Source organism: Channa argus, chromosome 7 (genome assembly GCF_033026475.1).
Source record: "Channa argus isolate prfri chromosome 7, Channa argus male v1.0, whole genome shotgun sequence".
In the NCBI taxonomy this organism is placed as follows: Eukaryota; Metazoa; Chordata; class Actinopteri; order Anabantiformes; family Channidae; genus Channa; species Channa argus.
Window position 1 is genome coordinate 6,164,024 of NC_090203.1, and position 17,309 is coordinate 6,181,332.

The following is a 17,309-nucleotide window of genomic DNA, read 5'->3' on the forward strand; positions in this document are numbered from 1 at the left end:
TGCGGTTAGAGCGGATAACTTGGTTCCACAGAGGTCTTAGATTTTACCCATGGAGGCAACTGATGACCACACACAGAGTAGAAATAGTAGATCTGATGATGGCGAAATACGGTCAACAGTCTGTGGAGGTGACCAGGGATGTTCTTATGGACATGAACAAGACGGATCTGGCGCAGAAACTAACAGAGACCAGTTCAGAACTTAAAGGTAAGAATAAAAAGAACAGTGTGAATAATCCATATAATAAAGATATAAAAGCTCTTGTTAATTGTAGGTAAAATATTTAATGCTGTTTAAATCATTGCAGCAAAACTAAACTGACTAACTATAGCAGCACAATGCACTGATCAGCCACAACAAGTTCCTCTGTGCAATTGAATGCAACCAATCCAATATACAGTATAAGAAGAAGAAGAAACAGGAGGGTGATTCAGAACATTTGATCCAGATTTTTCTCAGCATTTACTGACACTGTCTCATGGGCTCAGTAACAGATTATAAAGCTTGACTTTCTACAGATGTAAAAAATGGGATTCAGCAAAAGAATTTTCCTCTACAACACAAAATTGAGTTTATATATTATATATTTTAGTTACATCAATCATTTACTGTCATTCAATTGTCATTAATTGTATTATTGAAATAATAAATGTGTCCGTATAGAGTCTGTTTAATTATTAACATTCAGTGTTATTATGATCACACTGAAATGCTACATGCAATTAATTCTTAATAAATATGTTGTAGAGTCATCAACTGAAACATTGGATGTGAAGACCACAGAATGTATGTGCCTTATAAAAACATTTATACTGTATAATAAGTTATCAAATATTGTTTATTGAACCAATAATAATTTAAAAGCTGGTCATCAAACTAAACATTGATTTTCACATATTTTTACTATTCTAATAGTTTAGTTTAAATTGAGTCTTTTATATTAGAATTCTTAAAATGCAACACACATGATCTATTTATAAGGTTTAGTATAAAATAAATCATTAATGATTATTTTTATGTTCCCTCTGTCACAGAACAATGGTCTGCACTGATCCAGACAGTAAGTGATGAGTCATCTCTTCTTTGTGCAAATAATCTTCAACAATAAAATAAAATATTACACAAATCAAATTCCAAATTTGTACACAAACATAGTCCTTAGTAGCTACTAAAACCTTCCTACAGGAATATAATACTTGTGAAAGGTAAAACTAAAGAAATAAAAAGTGTAAAAACTTCAACTACTGTATATGCGATTGGACAAATATTGGCCATTGTATCATTACACAATATGTGTGTAACCTTATCACATGCACATTTGTAAAATGAGATGAGATAAAAGAAAAAACATGTAATTATCCAAGTTGAGTAATTTCAATTCTCCATTTTCCTTTGATTTTACCAGGTAGAAACAATGACGTCTGTCATAGAGCAGATTTTGGAAACACTGGCTGGTTTTGGCCAAATTGAGATCGAGCATTTCAAAAAGCTCGTACTGAGTGAAATGTACAGTCACAACTACCTGAATATAGAAAAGGTAACAGACGTGCAGGACTGTGTGTTTTATATTGTGGAAACTTACGGCCTAAAGTCAGTGGAGAAAACCAAGGAGATTTTGGAGAAGATGAAGAAAACTGATTTGGTCCACAGGCTGTCAGACATAAGCTCAGGACCAAAAAGTAAGACAGTAAAGACAAATATGTCTTAACATCACAAAACTACACTATTACTGTAGAACATATTATTGTTTATTTATGTTTTCTTATTACTTTTAATTTCTCTTCAGAAATAACATCTGAGAATAAGACCCCAGCTGCACTGATCCACAAAGTGAGTAATGTCACATTTGTCTGACTGATTAGAGCACAGCTTTTATTTGAATAGGACAGACTGTAAGGTGAAGGTTAATGGAATAATTGGTTATTTTGTGTTTCGCAAAAACCTAAAAATACTATGTTCAATAAAATATTATCAACTAACTCCAAATGACAGTGGATTAATCATGTCCCATGAAGTGATTGTTAAATGTTTCAGGTAGCAACAATGGCAGCTGTTAAGCAGCTGCTTTTGGAAACCTTGAATGGTCTGAGTGAAGAGAAGCTCAGAATATTTAATGAGTTCCTGCGGTCATCCTCTCAGAAGGTCTTTTTGTTGAGACAAACAGCAGACAGAGCAGAAGTTGTGGATCTGATTATGAAGGCCTATGGCCAACAGTCTGTGGAGGTGACCAAGAAGATCTTTATGAAGATGAGCAGGACTGACCTGGTAGAGCAGTTCTCAGGAACCAGCTCAGGTCTCAAAGGTAAAACAAAGATGACAAAAACTGTTTACAATTATAATTATGCATGTCTCCGAAATGTATTAAAGTAGTATTTTAATAAAATATATAGTTTTAAAAAAGTTGCAAAACATGCGTATTGTAACCAATAATTGAACAAGCAATAACAAATAATTTAAAGTAACTAAAGCAGGACCCCTCACAGCTTGTTAGTAATAACTTAATGTACAGAGTGTAGTGAGTTTAACATTTGTTGCATTGTTTTTGTATTGCACTGCTGTAAATTGTAAATCATATGTGATTATGAAGTTAATGTATTTTATTTCCATTTAAAGAATCTATGGTTTACTACAGAATACTTGGATGTGTGATTAAATTATAATAATAATTACATTTTAATTTATTTTCTCCTCAGAGAAAAATTTCTGGTGTGAACCTGAATCTGCACAGTTTGAGAGAGTGAGTCTGACTTCACACACTGCAGCCTTCATTCAACTGATGCATATTAAAGACCATCCTCATCATTAATCTGGGTGGTTTACCAAGTGCATCACTGTCTTCACTGATCTTCCAGAATAAAAAAATGATCTTATAATGTCCCCATGTCTAATACTGACACTTGTGACATGTCACCATTACAGGTACCAGCATCACATGATGTTAAACAGATTCTTTTGGAAACACTGAAAACATTGAGTTACAAAGAGCTCAGAAGATTCATGTGGTCCCTGCAGTTCATGCACTTCAAGAAAAGCATCCCACACAAGTCAGTTTACCAAGAAGAGCGAGTTAACATGACACAGCAACTAGTGAATCTGATGATGGAGAGACATGGCCAGCAGTCTGTGGAAGCGGTGAGAGAGATTTTGAAGGACATGAACAGAACTGATCTGGTAGAGAGGCTGTCAAAGACCAGTTCAGGACGGACAGGTAAGAAATAACTTAAGCTGCCACATTAAATAACCAAGTTAAATGAATGAATAAATATCTGACAAATAAATTTAAATATATTTTGAGCACAAAATATACCAGTGACTTGTATCAGAACCTCCACATCACTCTGTATATAATAATTTAGAATGTGTTTAGAATTTATATTGAATCAAAGCATGTTTGTCTCTTAAGCACAGTAAAATTAGTGTCATCATTGATGCTGTTTGTGCTTTTTTTTATATATCTGGCTGTTTGTTTTCCTTTGTTTCTTTACTCAGGTCGAGGGGCAGAGCTTGACTCTCGGCACAGGGGGGAAGGAGCATTCTCAAGGGACCCTTCTGATAAAGTAATCTTAAACTTCACTACTGTAAAATAGCTTATTTGTCCTGTGCTATGTGGCGTCCAGCCCTGCATACTTTATTCCCTGTAGCCCCAAAAGGTCGGGCCGTAACAGGCTAAAAAAAGACAGTGAAGGATTCTTTTGTTATTTTCCACCTGCTCACTCTCAGCTTGTAGGAGCTTCATCAACACATTTGAGTTCTGACTTATGCAGAACTTTGTTGTTAAATATGACTTCTCTGCCTCACAGTGATAGCCGAACTTCTTCATGCATCTCAAAGATAGCACTAGCTGAACGGTGGCTAAGGGTCAAGTATGGTAGAAGCGTCAGGTGGAAAACCTGGGAACAGTTGAGCAACATTGGTTAGTTTATTCACCCAGAGCAAACCACCTGTTGTGTTTCTGTTGCTGGCTGTTTGGTAAAAGAAAAAGAAACTGCTGGGAGACGATGGGCTGATCCATGTTTAGGATGTTTGACCATTCTATTGTCTTTGTTGTTGTGTTGAGAGGAAGAGTAAGATTATTAAACCTTTCCTACTCTTTCATTCCTTGCGTTTTAACACACCCCATTTGTACTTTCTCCCCTTTTTGCCATGTAACAATTAGCTACAGCTTTGTCCAGATGATGGTACATCCCATACAGACATTTGTCCTTCCATGATGGTTCCTGCTCTTCCTTCTCTTGCTCCTCTGGTTTCCTCAGGTTTATGTAAACCTGCCATTATTTGGAGCCATCTTCCTGAAGTGTTCATGAATCTTTGTTGTTTACCCTGGATAGTGGCTCTGATGCATGATGGTGATTCTCTGCCTCTTTCCTTCTACTAAGTGAGAATAGTGGTTAGTGGGCCCGTCTCAGATGTGGGCCCTGAGGTGACCACCCCATCTTTCCTAATGCTTGCTTTGTTTATGACACCAGACCATAAATCACAATCTTATTATCTCAAATGTGCTGTTCGGCCAGTGTCAGCTATACTTAATACTTGAAATACTTTGAAGCTTGTTATTATATTAATATTTCCTGTGTATTACTTCATTGATCCTGTTTTAACTAAATGTATTATCTTCTGAAACAGGATCCCAGTGACTGGACTAAACTTGACCCTGAAGTAAACAGTGCACATACTGATGAGGCTCCAACTTACAGGTAAAATATAACACCCTCAGCATTATATACCCAGGAATCATTGAACACTCTTGAGGACCACTAATTCCTCACCCCAGGTTATAGTTTAACATATTGTATATAAATTTGTTTTCTCTTACCAGATCACAGTTGTTTTCTTTGAATCCCTAAAAGACATTTAATTCTTCATTTAAATTAGGATGCAGTCTGACCAATTGGACACTGTACCACCAGACTGGATATTTTGGTGAACACAAATACAATAGCTGGGACCATTTTTTGAAAGTATGTTCAGGATCAAAGTCCGTTGAACTTGTCATTTGTGTTTAATGTCAACATATCCTCATCATGTGAACAAAAACATCATCCAGTTACAGTTATGTTCCCTCTAAAAATGGGTTTTCTTTGCAATGTAGTTGTAAAGAAACATAATTTTTAGGACATGGGTTATTGCTTGTACGTGTGCTTACTTAAACCAGATCTAATACACGAAAGAATTGACATCTAACATCTTTATAATGTCATCAGATTAAACGCTTTTTTTTTTCTTTTTTTTTTAAAGCTTTTTATGTGAAACAAGAACCGTAGTAAGTGATTTCAGTTTTTGTGCATATACACAAACAGCTCCTTTTCTTTTCTTTTACTTAGTCTCCAGTCTGAAGTGGGAAACTTTGAATGCAGTGTCTCTGGTTTACGATGGAGCTGTAAAGAAAAGGTCAGCTTCAAGTACCAGTTTTGCTCTTGGGAGGAGCACATGGAGAGGATGGAAAACATGCAGTACATGCCTGCAGGTCCCCTAATAGACATCACAGTCATTGTTGGGAAGTTGGCTATAGTCTACCTGCCACACTGGATCTGCATAGGTAAATGGGCATAGATATAATAAAGCAATAAATCATTAATAACTTAATTGTAATTTAATTTACGTTTGATATTCTGTGTACAGCAACATTATAGTCTCCTCATTAAATATGTCTGTTTGTATTTTGTACAGATGATGACCCGAGAATATTGGAAAAGTTTGCTGTCTTGCACATAGATGACTGTGGAGATGTTGTGGAAAAAGTGTCTGAGGTCACATCATCTCATGTCAAGTTGTCTGAACCAGTTTTCTCTCCAAGAGCTGTCCTGATGAAAGTCGGCTTTCCTGTGAAAATAAGCTGCAATGTGTTAATATACTACAAACCCAACACATCTTTCCTCAAACTACATGTTTATCTGATCCCACATGATCCTGCACTAAAACAGGTTAGTGTATATCTTACTCAAATGCCAAACATGATAAAATTTAAAAAATTGCACAGTTGAGTTTGAGGCCAGTGAAAAAGAAAATACATTTAAATGTCAAGAATTAAATTAATTTGTGGGGAAAAATATGATGTCATGAAATTAAAGTTATTATCAGAGCACAGACAGTACTGATGAAATGTTTGTTTGTTAGGTCAATGTAATTTACTTGCTAAGTAAAGCTTGTCACTTCCCTCTAGAGCAGACATACATTGAGAAATCAAGTAATGATGTCAGTGTGGACAATGCATTTTATATTCATATTTCTGATTCAGTAGGAAACAACAGAGAAAATGTAAAATTGTGATGATGTTAACGATGTTTAGGGAAGATGTGATGGTAATGGGGACAGCTCCTGTAGCTCGTAACCATCTTTTTATTTCCCCCTCACAAATCTTTAATGTTTTCTGGCATATTTTTATGAAATTACAGCACTAATCTCATATTATGAACTTTTTATACCGTTATGTTATAATTGTTCATAAACTCATATTATTTATGTATCCAAACATGGATCATAAATGTACAGGTGATTCATCTTCATACTTTAACCCTGTAATCGCTTTGTGCTTTATTTTTATAGACAGTGGACAAGAACGAATTCTCCCAAGGATATGAAATAATCAGAAAGCCACGGCCTGACAAGCACCTGAAAATGCAGCACGGTTTCATGCTAACAGCAGACATAGACACAGCAAAGATTCAGCCAGAGGTACTGTACAGTTTTGTCATTTGAACTGAATGGTGGTTACGATACTGTGGGATCAATGCAGTTGCAGTGGGGTGTGGAAACACAAAGCCTTATGCATTTTCTTTGTATTTTGTATTTTTTATCCTCATCTATTCCATTAGAGTCACTAATATAATTTTTTGTAGATGTTAAAAAGGTTTTCACACCAAATGAAAGATAATGTTGGAATTACAACCAGTCAGCAAACATGAATGGGTTTCACAACCTTATCGATTCTGATTATGTGTGAACAAGATGATGAGAACACAAAACACACAATTACATTTACAGCTGCACTGTAAAGCACCATATAATAAAACATTAGACTACATCTGAGCAGATGATATTGACCCGATCACTTTAGACTTTTTTGCTGTTTTTGTTACATATAGCAGCCAAATCTGTAATACACACAAGGGAACCGGTCCCTTTAGCAGTCCTGCAAACCCACATCACAGTACTACACATCAAGGTACTTCACATCCAAGGTGGTTTGCTTCTGATCATGAGCAACTCCTTCCCGTCTCCAAAACCCTTTTTGGTTTGTTCGGGTACAAGTCAACTTTTCTGTCCATAAGAAGTTTCCGAATTGCACAGCTTCCATGCATTTTTTGGCAAAGTATAATCTGGTCTTTCTCTTTTTTTAGACTAGTTAAGATTGTTGATGCAAAGTTACGTTTTCAGCTCATTATGCCTAGATATATTAAGTAGCCTAGCACATATCACTTAAGAGATTACCAACATTTTATGCAAGCAAATGAAGTATTGACAGATGTTTCTTGTTACCCAGGTGTAACCTGTAAAGACTGCATTGGCTTTTTAAAAAAGATAAATTGACATGAAGGCTAGAGAGCCGCTTTAGCCAATTTGAATTGGAGAAATGGGGAAACCACTCAAATACATTGCACAAACATTAGACATAGCACAAAAATTTGGAATGAACTGTTAAAAAAAAGGAGGCCACTAAGCATCACAGAACAGCTCCACCAAGAAAGGAAAAAGGAAGGGACAACAACAGCCTCCATAGAGAAGGGGTATAACAATCCACCTCTCAAATAAGACTTCATGAGGAGAAATATAGAGGCCGAGGTGCAAAACTAACTTTTTACATTTGTCCTTTAAATGTCCAGAATCCTACTTTTTAACTGTCCCAGACTTAAAAAATCATAATCTCAAATTAAGGACTCTCTTTTTGTTTACAGTCTACAATACAAATAGTCTAATATCTTTTTTCTTGTGGTGAACACATACAGTAAGTACCCGGAGAAACCCACCCAAGCACAGGAAGAAAAAGTCCTCATTTGCTGTTTATTTGGCCTTTGCCACCTCCACCTTCACCTTACGCTCCATCTCCCTGTGCTCCTGTCTACTCTCTTCAGTCCTCTCAGTGTCCCACTTCTTCTTAGCTAACCTCTTTCCAACTCCTGAACTTCCTCGTTCCTCCACCAAGTCTCCTTGTCCACTTTCCTCTTCCCTGATGACACACTGAGAACCTTCCTACCTGTCTCCTTGATTACATTAGCTGTAGTGGTCCAGTCATCTGGAAGCACCTCCAAACCACCCAGAGTCTGTCTTAGCTCCTCCCTGAAAACTACAAGACATTCTTCCTTTGTCAACTTCCACCACTTCGTCCTCTGCTCTGCCTTTGTCCTCTTCATCTTCCTCACCACCAGCATCATTTTACACACCACCATCCTGTGTCTTCTGACTACACTCTCCTCTACAGTCACTGATCTCTTTCAGATTACAACGTCTACACAAGATGTCATCCACCTGAGTGCTTCTACCTCCGCTCTTATATGTCACCCTATGTTCCTGCCTCTTCTGGAAGAAAGTGTTCACTACAGCCATTTCCATCCTTTTTGCAAAGTCTACCACCATCTGTCCTTCTGTGTTCCTGTCCTGAAGACCAAACCTGCCCATCAGATTCTCATCACCTCTGTTCCCTTCATCTACATGCCTATTGAAATCTGCCCCAATCACCACTCTCTCACCTCCTTCTGCCAGGATAACCCATCCAAATAAACAGCAGAAATTGAGTGAATTTACTGTAACTTGACCAAACTTTAGCAAAGCTAACTCTTGTGTTTTGTTTTGCACAGAAAATAACCCTAAGATATGAAAGCCAGCACCCAAATTTCTATGAGGTGTATATCAAGAATCCAGACGGAAACCTCTGCATTACACTCTCATACTCTCCCAGAAATAAGGGTGAACCAAAGTGTGAACATGTGTGGACCTGTGAAATTCAAAAAGGTCAGTAGTCATTTGATGGTATCTTAAAGATTTTCATTACATAAAATTCCAATATCAATAATCCATCATTTGCTCTGTTTTCCTTTTTAGATGACTATTCAACCTGTGCTCCTTTAGGAGGTAAGACACTGCATGCAATCAGTGTTGAGAAGAACTGCCCTTTACTTGTCATGATGTCACGTCTATGCAGAAATTTATTGCAATCAACTAAGCATTATTTGTTATTTTATATGTGCACTGGTGGTTCTGACATGATGTTTTTTAACCTGAATGAATAACATGCTGAGACTGCAGTTGAAGTTGTTTCCAAGTTCCACAAATATTAAATGATTTAAAGTGAACATCTGTTGCAATTCTGTTAAGCAACTTAAGGTCAATTTGAAACAGGCCTAACCTGATCAAGGGGCAATGGGATCAGATATATTTGTTTTTAATATTGTGCATATCCAAATGAATAATTCGTGGGCCACAATTATGCTTAAGTCACTGTTTTTTAAGGTTTTATTTGATTTATTTTATTTACTAATTTATCTATAGTTTTTAACTTTGAGGTCTTTGCTTTCGGACTTTAAGGCATGAATTTTGTGTGTTTGCATTTTTTTTAAATTTCAGTCAACTCAGCTTTAAATTTACTGTACATATGAAGCATTTGATTGCATATGGTACAACAACAGCTTTTTCTTAATTTCTCCTCAGAGGAAGATGGACACTGTTCTGCTGTGAACCAGAAAGTGAGTAATGTCACTGAACTCTGACTTTTTCTAATATGAACTACTGTTGCATTCAGATGAGCTTTTCAGCTACAGATGGATGTAAATGACCCTTGCATTAATAATGACATTATTCACCATCTTATTTCTCTATTATTAATTTTACATTGATCAGGCAACAACTACCAAACAGAGCAGTTCAGGACTGACAGGTAAGAAATAACTTAAACTGCCACATTAAATAACCAAGTGTAAATGAATGAATAAAAGTCTGACAAATGTATTTAGTTTTTTATTTATAGTAAAAAACGTAACCTGCTTGGGTTCAAACATGTTTAACCCATTGAAAACTAAAAACTGCAGCAACAACACATAACTTACTTTGACATGAAAAAGATCAAAGCTGAATTCAGATCTTCTTCCTGCTCTGGTGATCATCACTTAGTTGATATTAGTGTCACTCTGTAATGGATTCTTTGTATTTAAGCTTCTTTAGCAATTGTTTACAAAATACTACAGTACATGACTGCCATACTGTGTACTTTGAGCACAAAAGATACCAGTGACTTGTGTCAGAACCTCCCCATCGCTCTGAATATAATAATTCAGAATGTATTTAGAATTTATTTTGAATCAAAGCATGTTTGTCTCTTAAGGACAGTAAAATTAGAGTCAAGTTCTGCCTCTGGACCTGAGTAAAGAAACAAAGGTGTTCTGTGTTGTTAATGTTTGATTAATTTGTCACATCTTCATTTTGAATGAAAACAGTGTTAGTTCCACAGCTTTTAAATTGAAACCCCTCTCTACAAATGAACTTAACTGTAGCCTGATGTCCAAATCAAATCAGTAATTTTGTCTCCTCTGTCCTCAGCCAAGCACTTTGTGGACAAACATAAAGTTGAACTCATCAAGAGAGTGAGCCACATTGCGGCCATTTTGGACGAGCTGTTATACAAGGATGTGATCCAACAAGAAGTTTATGATCACATCAGAGCTATCCGTACCCCTCAGGATAAGATGAGGGAGCTCTTCTCTGGTCCCCTGAAAGCTAGTGTAGCCTGCAACGATGCCTTCTACAAAATCCTCGAGAAGAATGAGCCATATCTCATCAAAGACCTCAAGGAAAACAACTAGATGTTGAGGGAAAAGATTTTTAGACCAAACACGAATGTTTTTTAAGCTGTGTCTGTGCCATTTTTCTACTTGGCTTTATTTCCAGCACAAATTGCATGGTATTCAATGTTTCTCCTACCCTGATCATTTAATTGCTTTATTTCAAACAAAACACACAATGAAATTTTGCCTGTCAGGCTCCAAAACAGATGCAGCAAAAGTTTGTCAGTCATTATAAAATATAAATGTTTTATCATCCCACATGTAAATGGCATTTTAATGCAGTTATTTCATGTCTAATCTTCATTTATGCCAAATACTTACTCCCATAACAATTGTTGTAATTATGTTTTTTATTTTGAAATTTATAATAAAATCTTGTGAATACTGTGTTTATGTAACAGACGTCGTATGTGTGGGCTGTTTGCAGTTATATGTTGGTTACAATACCTGTAAACAACAGTAAAATAATTTTTTTCCCCTGCTTCAGCCTGACTGAAGTAGAGAGCGAGCTTCACTACTAACGTCTCACCTGGGTGATGACACTGGGTGATGACCCCCCCCCCCGGTGGTGGTGCGGTGGAGAAATTCCACACACTATATGTGTCTATGTATTTTCTTATTCCTTGTATGTATTTAGTGTTTATTAAATTTATATCCTGTTTCTTTGTGTATTTTATTCATTTTTGTGCTTATATATTTTTTCAAAATCATTTCACACCTTAAAGCACTTTAAATTCCCTTGTTGTTAAAAGGTGACACACACTAAAATTTTACAGCATTTGATTGTACAGTGCTGTATCCTCAAAATGTACCAGTTAATAGTGTCTTAAGTATTTACTATTGACTATTTTCTGATATTAATGACAAATTCCCCTGATTGTTATGTTAGTGGTGACTGTGGCTCAGGAGGTAGAGCAGTTGTCCACCATTCCCAGGGTAGTTGGTTTGATCACATTTTATAAGCTGCAGACCATTTACCATTTACTGTATGTTTGGTTATTAGCATGTTGAGTGACGGAAGTGCAGCTTCAACATATCAAGGCAGCAAATTGTCTTTGTCTTCATCTAAAAAAAAGAACAAACCTAGAAAACAGATAAATTATGACTATAGAATGTGGTAAAACATAACAAGTCAAACTACAAATGAAGCTGATTTCACTGCATACAATAACAAATGTGTTGCTCCTCCCTCTGGGTGGACTCATCACTATGCACTGTGGGTTTCCAGAATTAAACAAACCTGGAGCTTTTATTTATTTGAAAATAGTCAAATAAATGTATGCTGTCATGGTTTACTATCTCTGTAAGTTAAAGGCACATACAGTATGTGCAGTAATATATTTAGACACAGTGTCCTTTAGGTCTGATTGACTTTCTAGGAACCATAAATAACATAAGTGTGCAGCAGTAAAGTGGGAATTTCTTTTGGAAGAGGCATTTTACAGGAAAAGTAAGCACCTTTTCTATGTACAGTATAATACACTGTTATCAATTGTATTATTTATTTGTCTGTGACATTGCAGGTAAAAAGTTGCAGGTCTTTAATTTTACCCATGCAGCCAACTGATAAGCGCATGCAGAGTAGAAATAGTAGATCTGATGATGGAGATCAACAGTCTGTGGAGGTGACCATGTTCTTATGGACATGAACAGGACGGATCTGGTGCAGAAACTACCAGAGACCAGTTCAGAACTTAAAGGTATAGAATAAAAAGAACAGTGTGATTAATCGATATAATAAAAACATGAAAGCTCTTTTTAAATGTAAAATATTTCATGCTGAGTACAGTTTAAATAATAGCAACAAGACTTTCTATAGCAAAAATATATATGTATGATATTTATATATATTTGTGTGTATATGTATTACCTGCTACTTCAAAATAATACACTATGCTTCCTCTGTCTCTGCCCTCAGTCAAGTTCTGATTTTCTTAAAAACTCTGTAATGCTTTTAATTTAGAGACTTGCTGTTCTTTACTTGTCCACCAGATGGTCTCAGACCTTCCTACAAGTTCTAAAAACCAGATTCACCTCCTAAATAATTTGTCAGCTTCAGTAAGTTTCACAAAGTGTCTTCTAGTTAGTTGTTTTAGGTTTTCCAAGCAAAAAAACATTTAATAAACCTTTAGATTATTGATAGAAAATAAATCAAACATTGTAACCCAAAAAATAACAAAGTGTATCCCACCTTGTTAGCAATAACTCAATGTAGAAAGTTTAGTGAGTTTATCTTATGTGATTTTGAAGTTCACATATTTTATTTCTAATTAAAGAATCTATGGCTTACTACCGAATACTTTGATGTGTGATTAAATAATAATCACCCAAGTTACATTTTAATTTCTTTTCTCCTCAGAGAAAAACTTCTGGTGTGAACCTGAATCTGCACAGTTTGAGAGAGTGAGTCTGACTTCACACGCTGCAGCCTTCATTCAACTGATGCATATTAAAGACCATCGTCATCATTAATCTGGGTGTTTTACCAAGTTCATCACTGTCTTCACTGATCTTCCAGAATAAAAAAAAAGGGGTGAGCCACAGGTGGTCGGCACGGATTGGGCCATTCGAACTCATTGTCGCCACCTGATTGGACAGGATAGAGCATCTTCCTCCATATATATACCAAGATGTCAGCAGCCCCAGCTGGTCCACCTCTGCCATTCCCAACCAACCCAGCATTCTGTTGTACACGACTCTCGACTTGATTCACAGGGAGCTCCGCGAATTTTGTTTTTTTTGTTTTGATAATTCTGTAAATAATTGGAAATATAACTCACTGTACATATTGAGCACCAGGTAGCCATAGTAGGAGTGAGAAGCCCTTTTTTTGTTACTAATTTTTCTCCTGTATTGGCTTAGGAGTTAAGGTTAGACACTCTGTCATTTGTTTTTGTATTTATTTGGTTTGCTTAGGTAAGACAGGGATGTTGTTTTTGTTTGATTTTTTGAGCATTGCTCACGACCGAAGCAAATAAAATTGCTACCGTTTAGAACACTTGGTCTGGTTTTGCTTGGGAATGAAAGCAGTGGTGGGGCACATCTTGTTATGTCTAGGTTCCCCTAGACCAGGGGCATAACACGGTGTAAAATATCCAGTGAGTCTAGTGACTCTTCCAGAGTTATTCCAACACAGGAAGAGTAAGATCACTACTGCCATGGGCCTCAAACACCTGCAGAGAGTGGTGAAGACTGCACAGGAGATCACCAGGACTCCACTGCCCTCTCTGCAGAGCATCTACCACCGCAGAGTCCACATGAGAGCTGCTTCCATACTCAAAGACCCTTCCCACCCCCAGCAAGGACTGTTCACACTTCTACCCTCAGGACGGAGGTACAGAAGTTTGAAATGCAGGACTTCAAGACTGAAGAACTCTTTCTTCCCCTCTGCCATCAGACTCCTAAACAGCTGACAAGAGTTTGCAACCATGAACATAACACAACTGTTTACATGGACACAACCGTTTACATGGACACAAATGTTTACATCTAATCACATTTTGCATTTGCACACTCATTTTTTCAGAACTGCACTACCTCACCGAGAACGGCACTCCCTCACCTTTATTGCCTTATGGCTCTTATTTTTTTTCTCTTATTTTTTTTAATTTTATTTTTATTTTATTTCTATTTTTCTTCCTATTTTCATTTTACTTACTGTATGACATTTAGAGTGGATGCTTTCTGTCTGTGCATATGACAATAAACACTTTGAATCTTGAATCTTGAATCTTTGAATCACCCCCAGTGTTGGTGAGAATAGAGTTGGATTCACACATTAAGTTATTAAGATATTCACTCAGAAAAGTGCTCCGGAAAACTCCGCCCACCGCCGCCTCCGGAAAGCTCCGCCCACAAAAGCATCTCAATTTCATCAAAGCCATTTTATCAACTATCAAATCCATTTTGTGAGACTGTGGTAAGCCGTCTTTTATGAAATATTAAACACTTATAATACATAGTGACCTAATATTGTTTGTCATTGTAAACATGTGAGTTGTGCGTCTGAAAATTCCAAATTACAAAGGGCTAACAGGGCTCAGTCAGTGGCTAGCTTAAATGTGCGACATACATTTAGCCAATTTTGGCTACTTTTAACATGTTTTAATAAAAGTATAACCTAGACGGTGTCTACAAGAGGTAACGTTGCACTGTTAGCTTGGTGGTCACTTAGCAATTTTTCTCGGCATGGTTGTCCCAGATTAAGTAAGACTGCTAAAAGTGTGCTTTTCAACAGTTTCTGATAAGGGTGGGTGCGGAAGAAAATTAGGAAAAGCATTTCATAAAAGAAAACGCACTGTGAATTCTTCAGTGCTAAAATGGATATAATGAAGCAATACATTATTAATAACTTAATAGTAATTTAATTTATGTTTCATATTCTGTGTACAGCAACACTATAGTCTCCTCATTAAATATGTCTGTTTGTATTTTGTACAGATGACGACCCAAGAATATTGGACAAGTTTGCTGTCTTGCACATAGATGACTGTGGAGATGTTGTGGAAAAAGTGTCTGAGGTCACATCATCTCATGTCAAGTTGTCTGAACCAGTTTTCTCTCCAAGAGCTGTCCTGATGAAAGTCGGCTTTCCTGTGAAAATAAGCTGCAATGTGTTAATATACTACAAACCCAACACATCTTTCCTCAAACTACATGTTTATCTGATCCCACATGATCCTGCACTAAAACAGGTTAGTGTATATCTTACTCAAATGCCAAACATGATGAAATTCAGCTTTGCACAGTTGAGTTTGGCACCAGTGCTGAAAAAGAACCCTCTGGACTGGACATACATTGAGAAATCATATAAAATTACGCTAACACCATATGACATGAACAGGGAGAATGCTTAAAATTTGTTTCTAGCCTCCAAAAACTTCCGACTCATCAGATATTTGGTACAGAATAATTTCACTAACTGCAGCCTTTAAAAGTCTTTACATTAAATGAGAAGTGCCTTGGTAAAGAGAATATTTCACTTCTCCATATTGAGTTAACATATGTTTAATAAACTGAATGTGTTTTCTGTAAGTGCAACATTTACAAAGATGAGTCCAGTTTTAAGGCAGCACCTCTGTATGACATTCACAATCTTATTTGTTTTAAATTGATTGTTTTCCCTCTTCCTTGGTCAGGTGATACTAGATCTTTGAAGAATTGAAAATAGGATAGGAAGTATCCTATTTCATAAACCCCGGGGGCACAACATAAAGTTAATACTGTAAGCCAGATCTCCCATCGATGAAATATGTAAATTTAGTGAATATTTTTTAGAACAACTTTAACCTTTAGTAGATATTAATGCACATTTGTCAAATAGATTCTTTGGGAACACTGGATAAATAGATTTTACAAAGAGCTCAGAGTTTACCAACAAGAGTGGGGTAACACGACACAGCTACTAGCGATGATGGAGAGACGTGGCCAGCAGTCTGTGGTGGTGGTGAGGGAGATTTTGAAGGACATGAACAGAACTGATCTGGAACTGCACTGGAAAGCTCCACCCACCTTTTCCTCTGGAAAAAGCTCCGCCCACAAAAGCTTCGGAATTTTATTGACGCCATTTTGTGTGACTTTGATAAGCCCTCTTTTCTGAAATATTAAACGTTTGTAATTTATATCTTAGAAGTCTGTGTTTTATACAAATGTATTATTGTTTGTCACCATAAACTTGCGAGTTCTGCTTCTGAAAAGGATGAATTACAAAGGGCTAACAGGGCTCAGTCAGTGGCTAGCTTGAATGTGCGTCATGCTTTTAGCCAATTTATGCCAACGCGTTTTAAGCGTTTTAATAACAGTATAACTTACACGGCGTCTACAAGAGGTAAGTTCATCGTGGTAAGTGGTGTAAATATGTTGTATTTGTTCCAGAAAGAAATAGAAAAGACTGTAGCAGTTTCTCAATACGTCATCTTCTCTGCACTCAGTGAAGGCCAAAATACTGTTCCAATTCAAAGTTTGCATCCAGCCAAGGACAGATCCATTTCCGGGGAGTGTTCTCACTCCACACGTTTTATCAAAGATGCTTTGGAAGCAGACTTGCGGGTAACTTAAAGTGCCTGTCTTGGCGAAGTGTTTAAGCTAAGTACTGATGTGAGTGTAAAATTCGAATCATCAAAGGTCAAATGGGCTATAAAGTGAATGTGATTGAGAATATACTTTGTGTGTTTATGTGTCATGAAGGACCAACTGGGCTTTATGTCTTTTCTTATGCACCTGCACAAACACACTACAAGAAAATTTTGCTGCCCTGTGGTCATTTCTCCAGAAAACAGCCACGGACAGAAGCCTGAAACCAGAGGAGGTTCCTGCAGCAGCCTGGGTGTCCTCTGAGGAGAGTGAGGAGGATGTAACCAGCAGTGAGGATTTATCTGAGAGCCAGGAGAGACCAGGCGAGGAATTTCACGGAGTTCAAGAAATGGGGAAATGATTTTTCTTTTACACTTTTGTGTCCCTTGTCTGTGTGTGAATATGTCTACATTATTATAGAGTATATCTTCCTGATATATGTCTTCCTCCATTTTTTATTTTTTC

The 17,309-nt window shown here is 36.8% G+C and overlaps 1 protein-coding gene across 1 annotated transcript; it reads left to right on the plus strand.

Annotated features, from left to right (window-relative positions):
* The first annotated feature begins 747 nt into the window (after window positions 1-747).
* LOC137130456 (NACHT, LRR and PYD domains-containing protein 1 homolog) lies at window positions 748-11,355 on the plus strand. Its single transcript, XM_067510632.1, has 17 exons — window positions 748-786; window positions 1,035-1,060; window positions 1,406-1,679; window positions 1,787-1,830; window positions 2,035-2,302; window positions 2,694-2,737; window positions 2,920-3,208; window positions 3,490-3,557; window positions 4,624-4,694; window positions 5,322-5,536; window positions 5,668-5,921; window positions 6,544-6,672; window positions 8,793-8,946; window positions 9,037-9,066; window positions 9,643-9,677; window positions 9,832-9,868; window positions 10,528-11,355. Exons 3-17 carry the CDS (start codon window positions 1,415-1,417, stop codon window positions 10,788-10,790), a joined length of 2,166 nt encoding a protein of 721 aa, XP_067366733.1. The 5' UTR covers window positions 748-786; window positions 1,035-1,060; window positions 1,406-1,414; the 3' UTR covers window positions 10,791-11,355.
* Window positions 11,356-17,309: the final 5,954 nt, after the last annotated feature.

Bases quoted from the DNA above. Each gene is read 5' to 3' on its own strand.
- LOC137130456 (XM_067510632.1), top strand. From the start codon at position 1,415: ATGACGTCTGTCATAGAGCAGATTTTGGAAACACTGGCTGGTTTTGGC. The intron at 1,680-1,786 runs GTAAGACAGTAA...ATTTCTCTTCAG, and splicing joins CATAAGCTCAGGACCAAAAA to AAATAACATCTGAGAATAAG. The intron at 5,537-5,667 runs GTAAATGGGCAT...TATTTTGTACAG, and splicing joins GCCACACTGGATCTGCATAG to ATGATGACCCGAGAATATTG.